This window comes from Lepidochelys kempii, chromosome 1 (assembly GCF_965140285.1).
Source record: "Lepidochelys kempii isolate rLepKem1 chromosome 1, rLepKem1.hap1, whole genome shotgun sequence".
In the NCBI taxonomy this organism is placed as follows: Eukaryota; Metazoa; Chordata; order Testudines; family Cheloniidae; genus Lepidochelys; species Lepidochelys kempii.
In genome coordinates this window covers 181,791,631-181,808,731 of record NC_136380.1, presented here as the reverse complement: position 1 = coordinate 181,808,731, position 17,101 = coordinate 181,791,631, and the positions used below count along the sequence as shown (strand labels likewise).

The following is a 17,101-nucleotide window of genomic DNA, read 5'->3' as shown; positions in this document are numbered from 1 at the left end:
GGATGATTTCCTTTGTCTAGTCTACTAAAATGGATAAGGGATTTAAAGTACTGTAATCAGAATTGTATTTAAATCATCTTTACATAAAAATGCATTGTCTGGTATCTATAAACAAGATGATTATTTTGATAATTCAGATTTCCATTTTTGAGTACCTACTTAACAACACAATTAAGTTTATAAATGGCTTAAATGTTGGAATTGATACTGGACCAATAAATCAAGCGAATGTGTAAGCCTGTTTGAAAAATCTACTTGAAAGGCCTTCCAAAATAAGTCAAATGGAAATCTTCAGCTAAACAGACGAAACATTTGCAGTATTTTCTACTATATATTAAGGGGTAACTGAACTAGGCTGCTTTGAACAGAAGTAATAGCTTCATGCAATTGCTGATTTCAGATAGATAGAATTGGAAGCCTAATTTTTCTCTCTGAGCTGAAATCCTAAAAACACAATTGTATATCTTTAGCTGTGTGTACACAAAGCATTCACATTGTTCACTAAAGAGTCCTTAAATTGGAAGCCTTGTTAATCTCCCTTTTGAATGTTGTTCCAGATACTTTATTAAGTAATCTTCATCTCCTGTCTTGTTTTCTCTGAAGCTCCTAAAATGTAACTCTTGTAGTGTATTATAGTTAAGCCAATGTACTTGTCACTTGATCTAGAACACACATTATACTAACAAGCTCTTTTGGCACATTGAGGATTCTCCTCTCCACCCTCTCATCCCCATTCCTTTATTACTCCAGGCCCTTGTTGGTGATAAGACGTTGGCATTTCGGCTGATGGATGCAGAGATGTATACAAATATGAGTGTGCTTTCACCTCTCACTCCGGTTATTGATCGTGGAATACAGCTTCATAAAATGATTCGCCTCATTACTCATGCACTTGGAGGAGAGGGTTATCTCAACTTCATGGGTAAGTGATCTTGGCTAAAAGTCTCCATTTTCTTTTGTTATGTAGGCTTTGTGATGAAGTAAAATGACCTGGCAACATCCTGCAATTGCAGTATTTATCACAGTGTTGGAGACTTCAGCTTAAATATTTTTACATAGTTTACTTTTTTTTAATCTGGTTTCAAAAAGTAATATTCTCTTTTAAGATGTAGTATAGTCTACAACAGAAAATTTTAAATTGAGTCATTCTAGGATTTAAAAAAATAATTGAATCTCAAAAAGTGTCATCTAGTTGAAGTTACATTTATTTAAAATACCATTCATATAGAAGCTCTATATACTAGCAAAGAGGAGAGAATAGAAGTTGATGAAGTATAGGCAGGAGCTGAAGAGAAAGTCACATGAAAAGAGTCTTATGCAATTACATTCCATGAAGGCATACAACTATTTTCAAAATTTTATAAGGACTTATACGCAAATACAAGAAGTTTAAATACTAAGATGTGTTAACTTAAGTGCCTGGTATTAAATGAGGATATTGATCTACTAAGCATCACAGAAACTTGGTGGAATGATGATCAATGGGACATAGTAATATCAGGGTACAATATATATGAATATGACAATATAGATTGCACTGGTGAGGGAATGGCAGAGTACACGATAAAAAAGCAGAGAGTCAAATATAGTAAAAATCTTAAATAAATCAAACGGTACCTCAAATCTCTATGGATAGAAATTCCATGCTTGAATACTAAGAGTATAGTAGTGGGAATATACTGCTGACTACCTGACGAGCATGGTGATGGTGACTGTGTAATACTCTAGAAGATTAGAAAGGCTAAAAAAACAGAAAACCCAATAATAATGAGGCATTTCAGCTTTCCCCGTATTGACTGGGTACATGTCACCTGAGGATGGGATGCAAAGATAAAAACTCTAGACACCATTAATGACTGCTTCTTGGAGCAACTAGTCCTGGAACCCACAAGGAGAGAGGCAATTCTTGATTTAGTGTAATTAAATTTAAACATCCTTGTAAAGGAGACATACCACGTAAACCCACCCACAATAGTAGCATTTATTTTTAAAAAGGGGAGCTATACTAAAACAAGCAGGCTAGTTAAACAGAAAGTAACAGGAACAGGCACAAGAATGAAATGCCTCCAAACTGTATATAAACTTTTTAAGAACACCATAATAAAAGCTCACACTAAATATATACTCCAAATTAAAAAAACAAAAACAGCAAGAGAACCCTCCCCCCCCCGCCCCCCCCCCCAAGCCACCCTGACTAAACAGAGTAAAAGAGATGATTAGAGGCAAAAAGTAATCTTTTTTAAAACTGGAAGTCAATTCCTTCTGTGGACAATAGGAAGAAGCATAAGCCCTGGCAAGTCAAGTGTAAAAGTATAATTAGGCAGACCAAAAAAGAATTGGAAGAGCAACTGGTAAAAGACACACAAATAAACAGCAACAATGTTTTTAAGTACATCAGAACCAGGAGGCCTGCCAAACCATCAGTGGGGCCATGATGATCAAAGTGCCAAAGGAGCACTTAAAGAAGTCAAGGCCGTTGTGGAGCATGAATGAATTCTTTGCATAAGTCTTGACTGCAGAAGATGTGCGGGAGATTGCCTCATCACAGCTATTTTTTTTACATTTTTTTTAGGTGACAAATATGAGTAATCGTACCAGATTAAGGTGTCAGTAGAGGGTTTGGAACACATTCATAAATTAAACAATAATGAGTCATCAGAACCAGATAGACTCATTGACTTTGAGGTCAGAATGGAGCATCATGAACATCTAGTCTGACCTCCTACACATTGCAAGCCACAGAACTTCACCCGCCCACTCCTGTAATAGACCCCTAACCTCTGGCTAAGTTACTGAATTCCTCAAATAATGATTTAAAGACTTCAGGTCACAAAATCTAAAACCTCCCAGGGCCTCTGCCAATCTGATCCAGGAAAAAATTCCTTCCCAACCCCAAATATGGCAATCAGTTAGACCCTGAGCATGCAGGCAAAACCCACCAGCCAAACATTTAGGAAAGAATTCTCTGTAGTAACTCAAACTTCCTCATCTAGTGTCCTATCACTGGCTGTTGGAGATATTTGCTGTTAACAGTTGTGGATCAGTTATGTCCCACTGTAGGCATCATACAGTCCCCTCCTTAAATTTGTCGACCTCAATCTTAAAGCCAGTTAGACTTTTTGCTCTGCTGTACACTGCTCTCCTTGGAAGGCTGTTACAAAATTTCACTCCTTTGATAGTTAGAAACCTTCGCCTATCACTAAAATCAGCCTCTGTACCATCTAACTGAAGGATAGCTAATGTAACGCTGATTGATTGATTTTTATTTATTTATTTATTTTTAAATGTTCCAGAGGCAATCCTGGCAGTTACAGGCTGATAAGCCTAACTTCAGTACCAGACAAACTGGTTGAAACTATAATAAAGAACAATGATCAGACACACCTAAATGAACATGGTGTTTTGAGGAAGAGTCAACATTGCTTTTGTAAAGGGAAATCATGGCTCACCAATTTATTAAAATTTGTAGCGGGATCAACAAACATATGTGATCCAATGGGTATAGTGTACTTGGACTTTCAGAAAGCCTTTGACAAGGTCCCATGCCAAAAGTTCTCAAGCAAAGGATGCAGTTGTGGGATAGGAAGGACAGTCCTCTCAGAAATCATTAACTGTTTAAAAGTTAGGAAACACAAAGTAGGAATAAATGTTCAGTTTTCACAATGGAAAGTGGTAAATAGCAGGATCCTCCAAGGATCTGTACTAGGATCAGTGTTCCCCAACTTATTCATAAATGATCTGGAAAATAGGATAAGCAGTGAGGTGGCAAATTTGCAGACAGTGCAAAATTTTACTCAATAGTAAAGTCCAAGCTGACTGTGTAGAGTTACAAAGGGATCTCTCAAAACTGGGTGATGGGGCAATAAAATGGCAGATGAAGTTTAGTGTTAACTGCAAGTAATGCACATTGGAAAATGTAACCCCAAGTATACATACAAAATGTGGTAAAATTAGCAGTTACCACTCAACAAGATATCCAAGAGTCAGTGTGTATAGTTCTCTGAAAACATCTGCTCAGTGTGCAATGGCAGTCAAAAAAGCTAACTATGGTAGGAACCACTAAGGAAGGTATAGCTAAGACGACAGAAAATATCATAATGCTACTTCATAAATCCATGCTACACCCACATCTTGAATACTGTATGCAGTTGTGGTCACCCCATTTCTAAAAAGATGCATTAGAATTGGAAAAGGTACAGAAAGGGTCTAAAAAATAAAGATTAGGGGTATGGAACAGTGTCCATATAAGAAGAGATTTAAAAGACTAGGCTGTTCCACTTAAAAAAGAGATGACTAAGGGGGGATATGACCGAGGTCTATAAAATCATGAATGGTGTGGAGAAAGTGAATAGGCAAGTATTAGCCTTTCACATAACACAAGAACCAGGTGTCACCCAATGACAGCAGGTTTCAAAAAACATAAGGAAGTACTTCTTCACACAATGCACAGTTAACCCATGGCATTCGTTGCGCCAGGGAATGTTGTGAAGGACAAAAAAATGACTGAGTTCAATAAAGAATTAGACAAGTTCAGAGAGGATAGGTCCTTCAGTGGCTATTAGCCAAAATGGTGCAGGACACAACTTCATGCCCTGGTTGTCCATAAGCTTCTCACTGCCAGAGGCTAGGACTGGACGATCGGACTGATCACTTAATGATTTCCTTGTTCTGTCCATTCCCTCTGAAACCTCTGATACTGACTGCTGCAGAAGACAAGATACTCAACTGGATGGACCAATGGTTTGACCCAGTATGGCCATTCTTACTCTCTTATGAAGTTTATACACTGTATCAAATGTATCACAGATAATGTGAAATAATTGTTGCATGTTTAATTAGCTTTTTATTCAGCTTGAACAACATTGTTTTCAGTAAAATGCAGCAATATTTCTTCTGACAATGCAGAAAAATGAAGGTAATAAATATTTATGCAAAGTATAGGCAGGAATCAAAATATAAATAAGTTAGATCAGCTGGTTCTTTCACAATACTAAGTACGCTATCTAAGGAGGGAGGTTTTGGAAAATGTTTCTACTAAATTACAGATGTCACTGCCACGTATTGGCATGGTAAGGTTAGAAAAACTGCAAGAACTCGACACTGCATGTCAAATTTAGAATGTCAGTGCAGGCTGATTGAGAGTTTAATACTGTGTATGCTTGTAGTGTGAATGAAATTTTTCAGTAAATGTAATGTTTGATAAAATGTACTGTATGTAAAGGGAGAAAAGTTTGCAATAGATAATGGAAGGGAACACACAAGTCCAGAGTGCCTTCTATCTACTATGCTTAAAATAATTGTGTCATGCTGTCTATTCAAGCAAATAAAATAAGAAGTAGCAGCTGTGGTTTTAGATTTTTTTGTTTTTTATTTTTGTTTAAATTTATAAAGTGCCATGAGTGTCAGGGAAAGCAGCCTCCTAGAACAAGTACTGAGGAGGAGAATGAGCAGTGGGAGTCTTCTAGTATGATGGGGGAAGAAGTTGAAGTTCTCTCCTTGTATTTCTTGTGATTTCTCCAACAATACTGAAATGCTTACATACATCATATCTGAAGCAGGACTTTTAAGATTTCTACTTTGGGCCTCATAGCCACAATGACTTAACTCCTGAAACAAAGGTTGTGGAGTCAGCAGTTTAAGGCTCAGTTTTGGTGCCCTTGGCACTTAGCTATCTGCGTGTTCACTAGGGTATTGACTTCAGAATATAGAAACCCTTTCACAATCTCAGGCGATATCTCCTGTCACAGCTGATCAGTGCACCTGGGCTATGTTTTTCTAATGGTGAGAAGCTAAGTCTAGCTTTGCTCCAAGCTCCCCTCAGGACTATCTTAATTTCTTTTTGACGGTCTAAACAAAGAACTACAGCACCCGTCAGACCAGTATTTTGGACTTCAGAGCACTTTGTTTGACAGTCCAACACCACAGTTGTTGAGAGAAACAGCACTTCCTATGGGATGTATCTGAAGGCTGTGACCTAAAGATATTGCTAGTCTTTCACTAAGTCCAATTTAGCAGCTTTCTCCAAGAGGTTTTATATGACTTCTCAGATATCCTAGATATCAATAAGCAGCCAGTGTTTCTGTACATTGGTTGTTAAGTTATCAATATCTATTTTTGCCTTGTTTTTCATGTTTCTGGATATCCAATTATCATTTGCAAGCATTCTCCTTTCTCTCCCTGTGTTCCCTACTGCTTAAATCCCAATTCAAGTGCATTGACACATGAAAACTTGAATGAGAATAGAACAATTGTGTAAGGTCTGTAAATTGGTCTCTTCATAATACAAACCCTCAGGAACATTCCTCCCTTTTGTATGCTGTTTTTCAGCTCTATCTACAGCTTTGCAAGTAATCACTGAGGCTTTAGGCACCCATCTGGCTCTTCTAAAGGCTTGTCTTAGAAAGGAAAAATAGTTGCATATGCTTATTCTGGCTGAATGTGAGCATGACAATCCAAGAACACTCTGTAGTGAGCACTGTCTCTGAAAGACCAATTTACAGTTAAGAGGGAGGGATTCTATAATACCTGGGTAGTGTGGGGAATGTCTGTTTAGTATCTCTGCTCTGAAGTAGAGGCCAATGAGCCATAATCCCCTTTAATTGAAACTTGTTCATCACCACTCCCATACCAGGCTGAGATTTTAACAGGCTCCTAAGATATATTAGTGCTGTTTAGCTACTGTGAGCGGACAAATGAATCTGGCCTACTGTATTAGGGACTTTACAGGATACAGCCATTCTTCTTGTAACATTCTGCTCGTAGTCAGAATGTCAGTTTAGCAATTCACACTCTGTTCATCTGCTTCCTTCTTTTCCACACAACCCTTCAATACCATGAACATGTTGACAGAAATGGCAGCTTGTTTTTCAAAAATTGCTTTTGAAAGAGTGTCCTACAGGTGTTTGTGGTAGGTGATTTTATTCAGTGGTGCAAATATTTTTACTGTTAGGTTTTTTTATTTTATATATCCACGGATGTGCACTTTTGTACATAATCGTAATATAATTGAAATACATTATGCGTATAATTGTAATATAATTCAAAACAGCCTAAATGGACTATTGGGGGAAAAAATATAAATAAGCCTGGCTTTCTTTGTGCACAGCTGCTTATAAATGTCAGATTAGCACTCACCTAGTTGCTATTCCTGAGAAAGAAATTAGTGAAACAATCCTATATCCTCACTCAGTATTTTTTTTTCAGATTTCCCCTTTTAGATGTTTGATTGCTTTGTAGTTGAGAAGTTACTGTGTTTTCAAGAGTCTGATATTGCTGAATTTCCTAGCTTACAAAATGTAGTTTAGTTTTTTAGGATGCTCAATTAATAAACATCTGGTCCATGCTATTTTATTTTTTCTAGTGCAGTAGCACTTAAGAGCTCCAAACAGAGATTTGTGCCCTGTTATGATAAACACTATACAAATAAGTAACACAGAGGATTCCTGCCTCGCAGTTCACAGGCTTCGATTTAGACAATACACAATAGGTCAATAATCAAATCAATGGGAGGTGGGTGGGAGGTCAAGTTAACGTTAGAGACAGGTATGATCATATCAGTTAGTCACAGGTGATTGCCAGCCTAACCAATATTACTGCTGGTCAGCATTCCTATTACCAAAAATTCTCATTTAGTCATTGTGGGTAGTCTTTGTTCATAGTCATGCTTTCTCTTAAATTAATTTCATTTTTAAATAAAAGATAAATGTATTATCTTTGGTTTAAAAAAAGTAAGTTTGGTAGAGGGTAGATGAATAGTTAGAATAAAACTTCACAAACACTTGTTTGCAAAACTTTAGATTAATTATTCTTATCTTACACTGAAGAAATCTTTAAAATAGCAGTCCAGCACTTCATCTGAATGGTAGCTGAATATTCTTAATGTATGTTTAGCTGGAAAAAAAAGAATGACTACCCATTGCTGTTCCTTCTTGGGGGTCTTACCAAGTGCACCATCAGCGAGTGTCAGGCCTTGGGCCTTTACCTGTCCTGGGTGGAATTCCACAATTTGCCCACTCTTAGACCAGAACCTGCATTACAACCCTCTGCTTGCCGGATGTATTATTTAGTAGGCCCAATAGGCTTGGCACCTGGGAGAGTTTTCCTTTAGGATCCTGTGACTATGTACATTAGCAGCAATGCAGAAACCGCTTTTTCAAAACAAAACATGCTTTATTTTGCCAGAAGGTATGGAGCACTTTGAGAAGTAGATTTAAAATAACAGAGACCTAGTCACATTTCCTCATATAAGCTCAACCTGCTTATCTGTAGTTCAGGTGGGTCTGACTTGTTCCCTATCTCTGAGTGGGAGGCAATGCTCGTGGCCTGTTCCCTCTGATGCTGTGTCCTCCCAGCCTGTCCAGTTTTTTTTCACTTGCACAGCCAGCTCACTTCCAAAAAAACCCCTCCTTTTCCTAGCATCTGCAGTTTTAGCTCAAGCTTAGCCTTGAGAAGAGTAAAAATCCAAACTTGGATGGAACCATTTAAATAACTTCTCCCCACAAATGATGGCCCAGCTATTGTTATCTAAAACCCTGTAAAACTGGGTTTAAGGTAACAAAAGTTTGTCAACCCCCAGTTCCAGTCTGGCTTAACCATTTCACTTCAATAAGTAATTCAATACAAAATTGAACAGGGAAACTATGTCAGACATATCATAAGAATAATGCAGATATCTACCAATTTGTTACAGAGGCAAAAGGGGTAATAGCATTGTAGCGCTAAATATTTGTTAGTGTCCAAACACTCCATGTGGGAATGGGGCCTGTTTTGTTTGTATCTGTACAAACATAGAAAAGCGATCATGGTTCTTATGAAGGGTTCATAGTCTAAAGATGCAAATAGATGAAGGGTCGGGGGATAGGGAAACACCATGCAAATAATCAAATATGGTGAAGAGCGGGCACAGTTTTGCTACCGGTGTAGTAGATGTTTGTTCTTTAATTGCAGGGGGAGAGGAGGGAGTAAGGGACTAGGGAAAGGAAAGAAGAGGAACAGTGAAAGCTGTGTAGCAATGCTGTCTTTGATTAAAAGTTCCAATAAAAATAAAAGTTTGAAGAGCCCATTAAGAATCTACCAAAAGAAACTATAGTGCTGCTGTGATGTGCATGCAGCTATTAAATTCAGGAACTTTAAATAGTGTACTATGTACAGTGAATGCAAGAAGATGAAAAATACATAGACTCAAGGGAAGCAAAAATGAGGTAATCTGAAGTACAAGCCGATAAGATCTTTAACCTCTATTAATGCTTGCTTAACATTGTAAGAGTCAGCGTGGAAAAACTTGCATTTTTAAGCTCTTTATTATTTTGAGCCGCAGTGACAAAGTGTTAGCACTAATTAAGTGTATTTTTTTTCTTATTTGTTCTGTGACCCAAGCTGCAAAAGCAAATGTGTCCCTAAAACTAAAAGAAAGAAATATCAATATAACCCACATAGATTTGTCTTCTCTAATTCACACAGTTCACTTCAGGAATGATGAGTCAAAGTCTGGAATAAAAATGACTTGGTTTAAACTTTAATATAAATAGTATGGTTAAAGCAAACTGAATATTTTAATGAAGTAAAACTGGAATATTAATTCTAACAGCCATTTACTGTTGGCTCTCTTTCTACAGTGTGAAAAATTGTACCCTGTATTGACTTATTCAAGAAAATACTGTCCTCTACTTCATTTTATTCTTTTGTAAGCATAATTGGTCTGTGTTTTCCATTATAACCACTAAATTTTTGAAATTTTATATCTGTTAATTTTATATCTGTAGCTGTTGTAAAACAAATCATATTAACTGTTCAAGAGTTCTCAATCTTCATTTTCCCCTCTTTTGTGATACCACAAATGATTTAAATTGGTTATGCTGGATTTGTCTGACACAGCTCAAAAGTGCATGTGTGTGCTTATGTATTTAACAAAGCTCTAGAGAAACACAAAAATCAAGTGGTTTTTTTTTAAGTGACTGGTCAGGAAGAGTTTATAAAAATAACTTCATCTAAAAGTGCTGAAATTGAAGACTTGGGGTTTGATGAGTGTATTTTGGAGTTTACACTTCTGTTTAATGGGTGCATACAGTGTCAGGGTACCCCCCCACACACACACACACACTGAACTCTGAGGTACAGCTGTGGGCACCCACATGAAAGACCTTGTAAGCTTATATTCTACCAGCTTAGGTTAAAACTTCTCCAAGGTACAAATTCCTTTCCTTGTCCTTGGATGGTATATTGCTGCCACCACCAAGTGATTTACACAAACATGCAGGGAAGGGTCACTTGCAATCCCTATCCCCCACCAAGCCCCTACACCCACTTTCCTGGAGAGGCTTGAGAATAAAATACCAACCAGTTGCCTTAGCAGTGTGAGCACAGACCAGACCCTTTGTCTTCAGGACACCAAAATCAATCAGGTTCTTAAAAGACAAACTTTTATTATAAAGAAAAAAGTAAAAGCATCATACCTGCAAAGTCAGGGTGAAGGTAACTTTTACAGAGTAATAAAAAGATTTAAAACACAGAGGATTTTCCTCTGGGCTCAGCTTCACAGTTACAAAAGCAGGAACGAAACTACCACTTTAGCATAGGGAAATTTACAAGCCAAAACAAGAGAGAACCTAATGCATTTCCTTGCCCCACTCACAGTTTCTGTGGTATTAGATGGATTATTCCAGGTATATTTTTCAGGAACTATTGTACCTGCTTGGCTTCTCCCTCCATCTGGAGAGGGAACAACACACAGAACAACAAAACAAATCCTTCCTTCCAGGATTTGAAAGTATCTTTTTTCCTCATTGGTCCTTCTGGTCAGGTGCCAACTAGGTTATTTGAATTGCTCAACCCTTTACAGGTAAGGCAATCCAGTACAGTTGCCAAGGAGGGATTTTATGCTACTGAATGGGCTGGCATACATAAAGGTTGCTACCCTTCCCCCTACATTCATGACACCTAGCAAAATACGCTTTGAGCTGCTGGATATATTAAGTACCTAACTTCATTCTGACAGGAAGGATGAACTTCTGGTTAAAATATGGAACAAGGAGTCATGCTGTCTGAACTCTGTTCCAGGCTCTGTGACAAACTTTGTGTTCTGTTGAGCAAATTAGTTAAGTTGTTTGTGCCACAGTTGCTCTTCTCAAAAATGACATGGCTGCTTACCTCCATACTGCTATTGTGCACTTAATTGCTTTCAGATTCTTAGCTGGCCAGTTCTATAGAAGTGCAAATTATTATCATGTCTGTTTGTTGAGACTTCACTGGAACCGACATCTTTTTAAAAGTTGCCTGAAGTATATGCTGGAGACTAGCAGAGAAGTGGTAGAACAAGACGGATCTGTTTTGAAATAATTCCCAACCGTCTCCTCCCATTTTTTTTCTCCCTCAACTCCCACCTAGAATCTAATTTCTAAGCGTAGTCAAATATCAAAAATGTGTTGCTTCAGAACTGGAAGCACCAGTGCACCAGAGAAAAGTGCCTGGGCCAGAGCTTGTTAGTTTCATTGCCTGGGGTATATAAGATAATATATTTGCCTAATAGAAGAATAGCAGCGATACAGATCTGTGACACTGTGAGTCTATTCTACCACATGTAAGAAATATGTGGATAGATTTGGGAGAGCAACAAAAATGATACAGTAGAACCTCAGAAACACGTACACCTCGGGAATGGAGGTTGTTTGTAACTCTAAACAAAACATTTCTTCAAAAGTTTACAACTGAACATTGACTTAATACAGCTTTGAAACTTTACTATGTAGAAGAAGAATGCTGTTTTTAACCTTCTTAATTGAAATGAAACAAGCACAGAAACAGTTTCCTTACCTTGTGAAATCTTTTTTGATCTTTCCCTTTATATTTTTAGTATTTTACATTTAACAAAGTACCGTACTGTACAGTAATATGTGTGGGGTTTTTTTGTTTTTTTGAGTCTCTGCTGCCTGATTTTGTACTTCCAGTTCCAATTAAGATGTGTGCTTGACCAGTCGGTTCGTAATGCTGGTGTCATAACTCTGAGGTTCTACTGTAAAAGGTTTAGAAAACCTAGCCTATGAGGAAAGGTTAAAAAAAACTGGGCTTGTTTAGTCTTAAGAAGAGTGAGAAGGGACCTGATAAGTCTTCAGATCTGTTAGAGGCTGTTATAAAGAGCTCTGTGATCAATTGCTCTCCATGTCTGCTGAAGGTAGGATAAGAAGTAGTAGGCTTAATATGCAGCAATGGAGATCTATTGGATTGCCATATTGGAGGGGGACAACGACGTTGTAATGGTAATAATGGGTAAGCACTCAAACAGGTTAGTAAGGAAGTTTGTGGAATCCCTGTCATTGAACGTTTTTAAGAACAGGTGAAACAAGACCCTTTTAATGTTGGAAGCATCATAGAGTATGGGTCACGTTATGTTTGGACAGGATTGGCTAACACTTTTGCTGAGCTTTGGCCTAACTTTGCTTGCCATTGCGTTACCTTGCTGACTTGACTTTGTGTAAACTTGCTCAATGATGCTTACAGCTGCTATGTAGGACAGAGTTGATATTTTGACCACAGAATGTATCTAAGTTGGAAGATATTACATAGATAAGAGGAAGTTATTAGTACCATGGACATTCGGAATATACTGCCAAAGATGATTAGGAGAAAACCAGAAAGTTCCTATGCTGAGTAAGGAGTGTATGGCCTGGTCAGCCTGCAAGATCAATGTGTGATCAAGGGAAATAAACCAATTAGAAAAGAGAGCGAACTTTTGCTGTCTATGCTATTTTCAAGTTCTATAAATTGAAGTTTACTCATGCACATTGTATGAGTTTTCTATAAGACGTGTAGTGCTTAATATTGATTGAAGAAAAGTTATGGTTATATAATTTGAATAGGTATAAATATGCCAGAATGTAAGGGAGTAGTTGGAGTCTTGTAGGACAAATCCATCATGACCTGCCTATGCCCCAGGAGAAGGTAACTCCTTACTCCTTCTGCTTACCTGTCATTCATGGCTTTTATTGTCATTGTAATTACTTTGGGTTCAAATAAAGGTTTGAATTAATAAACCTAAGTGTGTCAGCCCAAGTGTGTTAAAGATTGCCCAACAACAGGGATGATGTAGGTGTATTTGGTCCTGTTTCAGGATGGGGAATGGACAGGAAGACTTCTCAATGTCCCTTCCAGCCCTATATTTCTTTGATTCTATGTTGGATCTTCAGTTATTCTTTACAAGGAATATGGTGAGTTTAGCAAAGTGGGCTGAGATATTACAAGCAGAAAATATTGTGACTTTTATATTAAAAAATTGTCTCCATAGTTTTCTCCCTACGTTAAAAAAACTGCCATTGAAGTAATCAGGCTGATGTTAAGCTACATTTGCCTACCTTGGTAGGAACACTAATGTTCTTTTGTGATGCCTACAAAGCACTACCAGTTGATAATGGCATGGTAAGCATTCAACTTTAGATCTCTGCTTCATGATTACTTGCATCTTTAGTCTTATCCCCTTCTTCTCTCTGGCCCCCTTAAGCCTCCATTTGTCAATATTTTTCTCTGTTTAAAAGAACTATCATCCAACCTCTCTTATCGTGCAGAATTTTATGTACTCTGGACTTGTAGGTTTTTTTAAAATACAGTGTTAGCAACCCCAACCATTCAAAAATCATTATTTTTTGTGGCCTGATTAATAAGAGACTTAAAAAACATAAGATTTAAAATAGGATCTTTTTATTTGTCTTTGGCCTTGAGCCCGTAGGGTGCACTCACTTCATGTTTTCAAACTTTTCTTCATCAGCATGAAGCTTAGAAACTTCCTTTTTTATGATAAAATTTGAGATTCTTGTGCAGTTACTTGATTCCAGCAGTTGGGATTTTAGGAGGAACGCCAGACTTCCTGAGACTCTCAGTAGTTTACAGATACTTGCTTTACCCAATTAGCTTTCTGTTCAAGCTTAGCCATTGGACAATTGATTTCCTGTAGGAATTGCTGTGTTTTCACTAATTTATGTTTTGTTGATATTTAGCATTTTGCATTTTTCTGATCTTGAAACTGAAAATTAATTGAGTTTCATAGTTGTTTAGTCAGTTTAACTTTCATGCTCTCAGTGCTGTTTTGTATGGATTGTAAACAATGCAGGGGAATATTTGTTTTAAAGTTTATGCTTGGAATTTAGAAAAAAGAAATGTTTTCAATTATCTTTAATAAGTTTACTTTTGCAAAATCTCAGTTTGGTCCCAAATTTGAGCCGCCTCACTTTAAAAGGGATGTATTCTTGTGTCTACTGATTCAGAAATACAGTACAGATAATCTTCCATCATTTCACCATACTTCTTTATGCCAGAAGTTACTGTTATTAAGATGAAAAGATGAAACAGGATGGTTTCTTTCCTCAATGAACCATTAAATATGTAATCATCTAGAATATCTAATAAAGGTACACTTTCTGTACTGCAGTTAACTTGATTACTACAAAATGCCTTGAAGTATTATTGGTTTATGTAATCTTGAAGTGCTTTTAAATCTATATTTTATCAGCAGTTTATTCTGAAACCACTGTGAAAAAAATGTTTTTCTTTGGAATTTATTTTATTATATCTTTGAGGGGCTGAAGTGAGTCTTTTTATCAAGTATACAAAATGGCTTTGTATACTTTGTTATAAAGGATACTGTCTTATTACTACTTTTGTTCAGAAATGTGCTTAAATATATTAAATTAAAAGCATCTACCAATAATACAGCTACTAGAGCCATGTCCATATGTACAGCACTGCAGCAGCACAGCTGTACTGGTGAAGAGCAAGGGTTTAGCCCCAGGTTCCCCCACAGCCATAGAGGAATTCTGTGGCAGAGACTGGAACAATGGCCCTGATGTCCTCTCCTCAGTTTGGACCATAAGACACTCCTTCCACTCCTGTCTAGCTTAAAAATACACACACAAATAACAGTATTGTGGTTTTTTTGTTTTTACAAATTTTTACAAATTGTGTTTAATGTGTTCTTAAAAGACCATATAGTTTGCATATAGTATGTTCCTCCCTTACCCCTCATTCTTTGTGATGGAGGATAAAATTAAGATTTATTTTTCTCTTTTTCGTGTTTATTCACACAGTTCTGGGAATAAGTAACTTCCTGCAAAACAGCTACCTCCAGCAACAATTTAGTTGATGCAGAGTCAAAAATTATTCAAGGCTGGCTATTCTGCAATCTCCTGTAAAACCAGCAATATGTTTCTGTGAATGGGGGAAGGATGGGTTCATTTTGGTCCTATACTAGAGGGTTGTTTTTTTTTAAATATGGAATATCATGTACAAAGAATGAATATAGATAACACCTGGATTTGTGCTGGAAATGGCCCAACTTGATGATTACTTTAGATAAGCTATTACCAGCAGGGCAGTGGGGTCGGAGGAGGTATTGTTTCATGGTCTCTGTGTGTATATAATGTCTTCTGCAGTTTCCATGGTATGCATCCAATGAAGTGAGCTGTAGCTCACGAAAGCTCATGCTCAAATAAATTGGTTAGTCTCTAAGGTGCCACAAGTACTCCTTTTCTTTTTGCGAATCAGCCTCTGCAGTCCGTCAGTACCAATCTCGGCAATAAAGAGCACCAAACAGAGCTGGACCCACCCAATTAATTGAGTGAGTGTCCCCCTGAACTATGTGTCCTACTTGACTCTTTACTTGTGAAAGGAACTGTGTCGACTGAAGGAGGAGACTAGTTATGTTCAGTCCTGAGAACTGGTCTCTTCCCCTCCTCTCCCCACCCATTTTTCCCTTTTATACCACCTCTGTACCTACTTGAAAATATACACTCTGATACCATCCAGTAGAGATACTCACTGATATTTGGCTAACCAAAATTGACCTATTGCTGGAACCCCACCAACAAAGTTACAGCAAGCCTTAGCAAGTAAGAGCAGTGTACCTCCATAACTGCCTGTGTTCACTGGCCCCTTATTGCCATCAGCCTACTAATATCTGCTAACGTTCAACTGTGTGGGGACCTATTAAGGGCTGTTATAAGGAAGACTGTGATCAATTGTATTCCAGGTAAAACAAGGAGCAGTGGACTTAATCTGCAGCAGGGGAGATTTAGATTAGATATTAGGGGGAAATTGTCTAACTATAAGGGTAGTTAAGCTCTAGAATAGGTTTCTAAAAGAGGTTGTGGATTCCCCATCATTTGACATTTTTAAACAGGCTGAAGAAACACCTGTCAGGGATTACCTAGATATACTTGATCCTGCCACTGCGCAGGGGGTTGGATTGATGACTTCTCAAGGTCCCTTCCAGCACTACATTTGTATGATTCTATGAGTTGTCCAGAAAGGGCTCAGCAGATGCACATCAGAAAGTAAATAAACAGGACTGTCCAGCCAAATTACTCAGGAGAAAAAGTTCCTTCTTGATTATGCTTCTGCCAACTGCAAAGACGCTGCTCTTTCAGAAGGAGGGGAGAAGTGAACTAAATTTCCCCCCTTGATCCCAAACAACTTAACTTGAACAAATCTAGAGCAACCAGTACAACCGAAAATGGGAAGAAGCCCTTCAGACAGTCTTCTGTGAAAGGCAATGCAGAGCCAAAGAGAACTAACCTTCTCTTATTCATTCACTGGAACTGTAATTGTGGGACATGGCTGAGCAGCTGACATGTTCTTTTACTACATAAAAGATCATACACAAGTTCTAACATGAATTTGGACTTCTGGGTTTCTAATAGTTGGGAGTTTTTTCAGCTCAATGCTGTCATTAATTCCCTAAATCAATGTTACTTTATAAGCTAGGTGAGACGGTTGGCTCTTCTTGGGTGGGTATGTCTCGATCTCTCCTGTTGGAGCACTTCCACTTTTTATTAATAACTAAATAGTTTCAGAGCCAGAGAGCCCCTGATTAACTCTCTAGTCCTGTGGTTAGGGCACTCATCTGGGATGTGGGAGACCTGGGTTTTGCTCCTTGCTCTGCCTGATTCAGACCAGGGACTTGAACTTGGGTCTCCCACAAGACTGCTGTAACCACTAGACTATAGAAAGTTGTGGGATGGGAGCTTCTCTGATTTTGACCAGAAATCCATCCAGGACCAGGGAAATATTCCTGAGAAAAGTTTTGTTGAAACCAAGCAGCGCTAAAGAACCCACCTTTTTT

General features: G+C 37.8%; 1 protein-coding gene across 5 annotated transcripts in view; it reads left to right on the top strand.

Moving 5' to 3' along the window:
* The window catches only part of GBE1 (1,4-alpha-glucan branching enzyme 1), a 303,019-nt gene that overhangs the window by 202,500 nt on the left and 83,418 nt on the right, over window positions 1-17,101 (top strand). For all 5 annotated transcript variants that reach the window (XM_073304014.2, XM_073304034.1, XM_073304024.1 and 2 more), the window contains one exon: window positions 751-922. In XM_073304014.2, coding sequence (XP_073160115.1) covers window positions 751-922 — 172 coding nt within the window. The remainder of the gene's footprint in view (window positions 1-750; window positions 923-17,101) is intronic.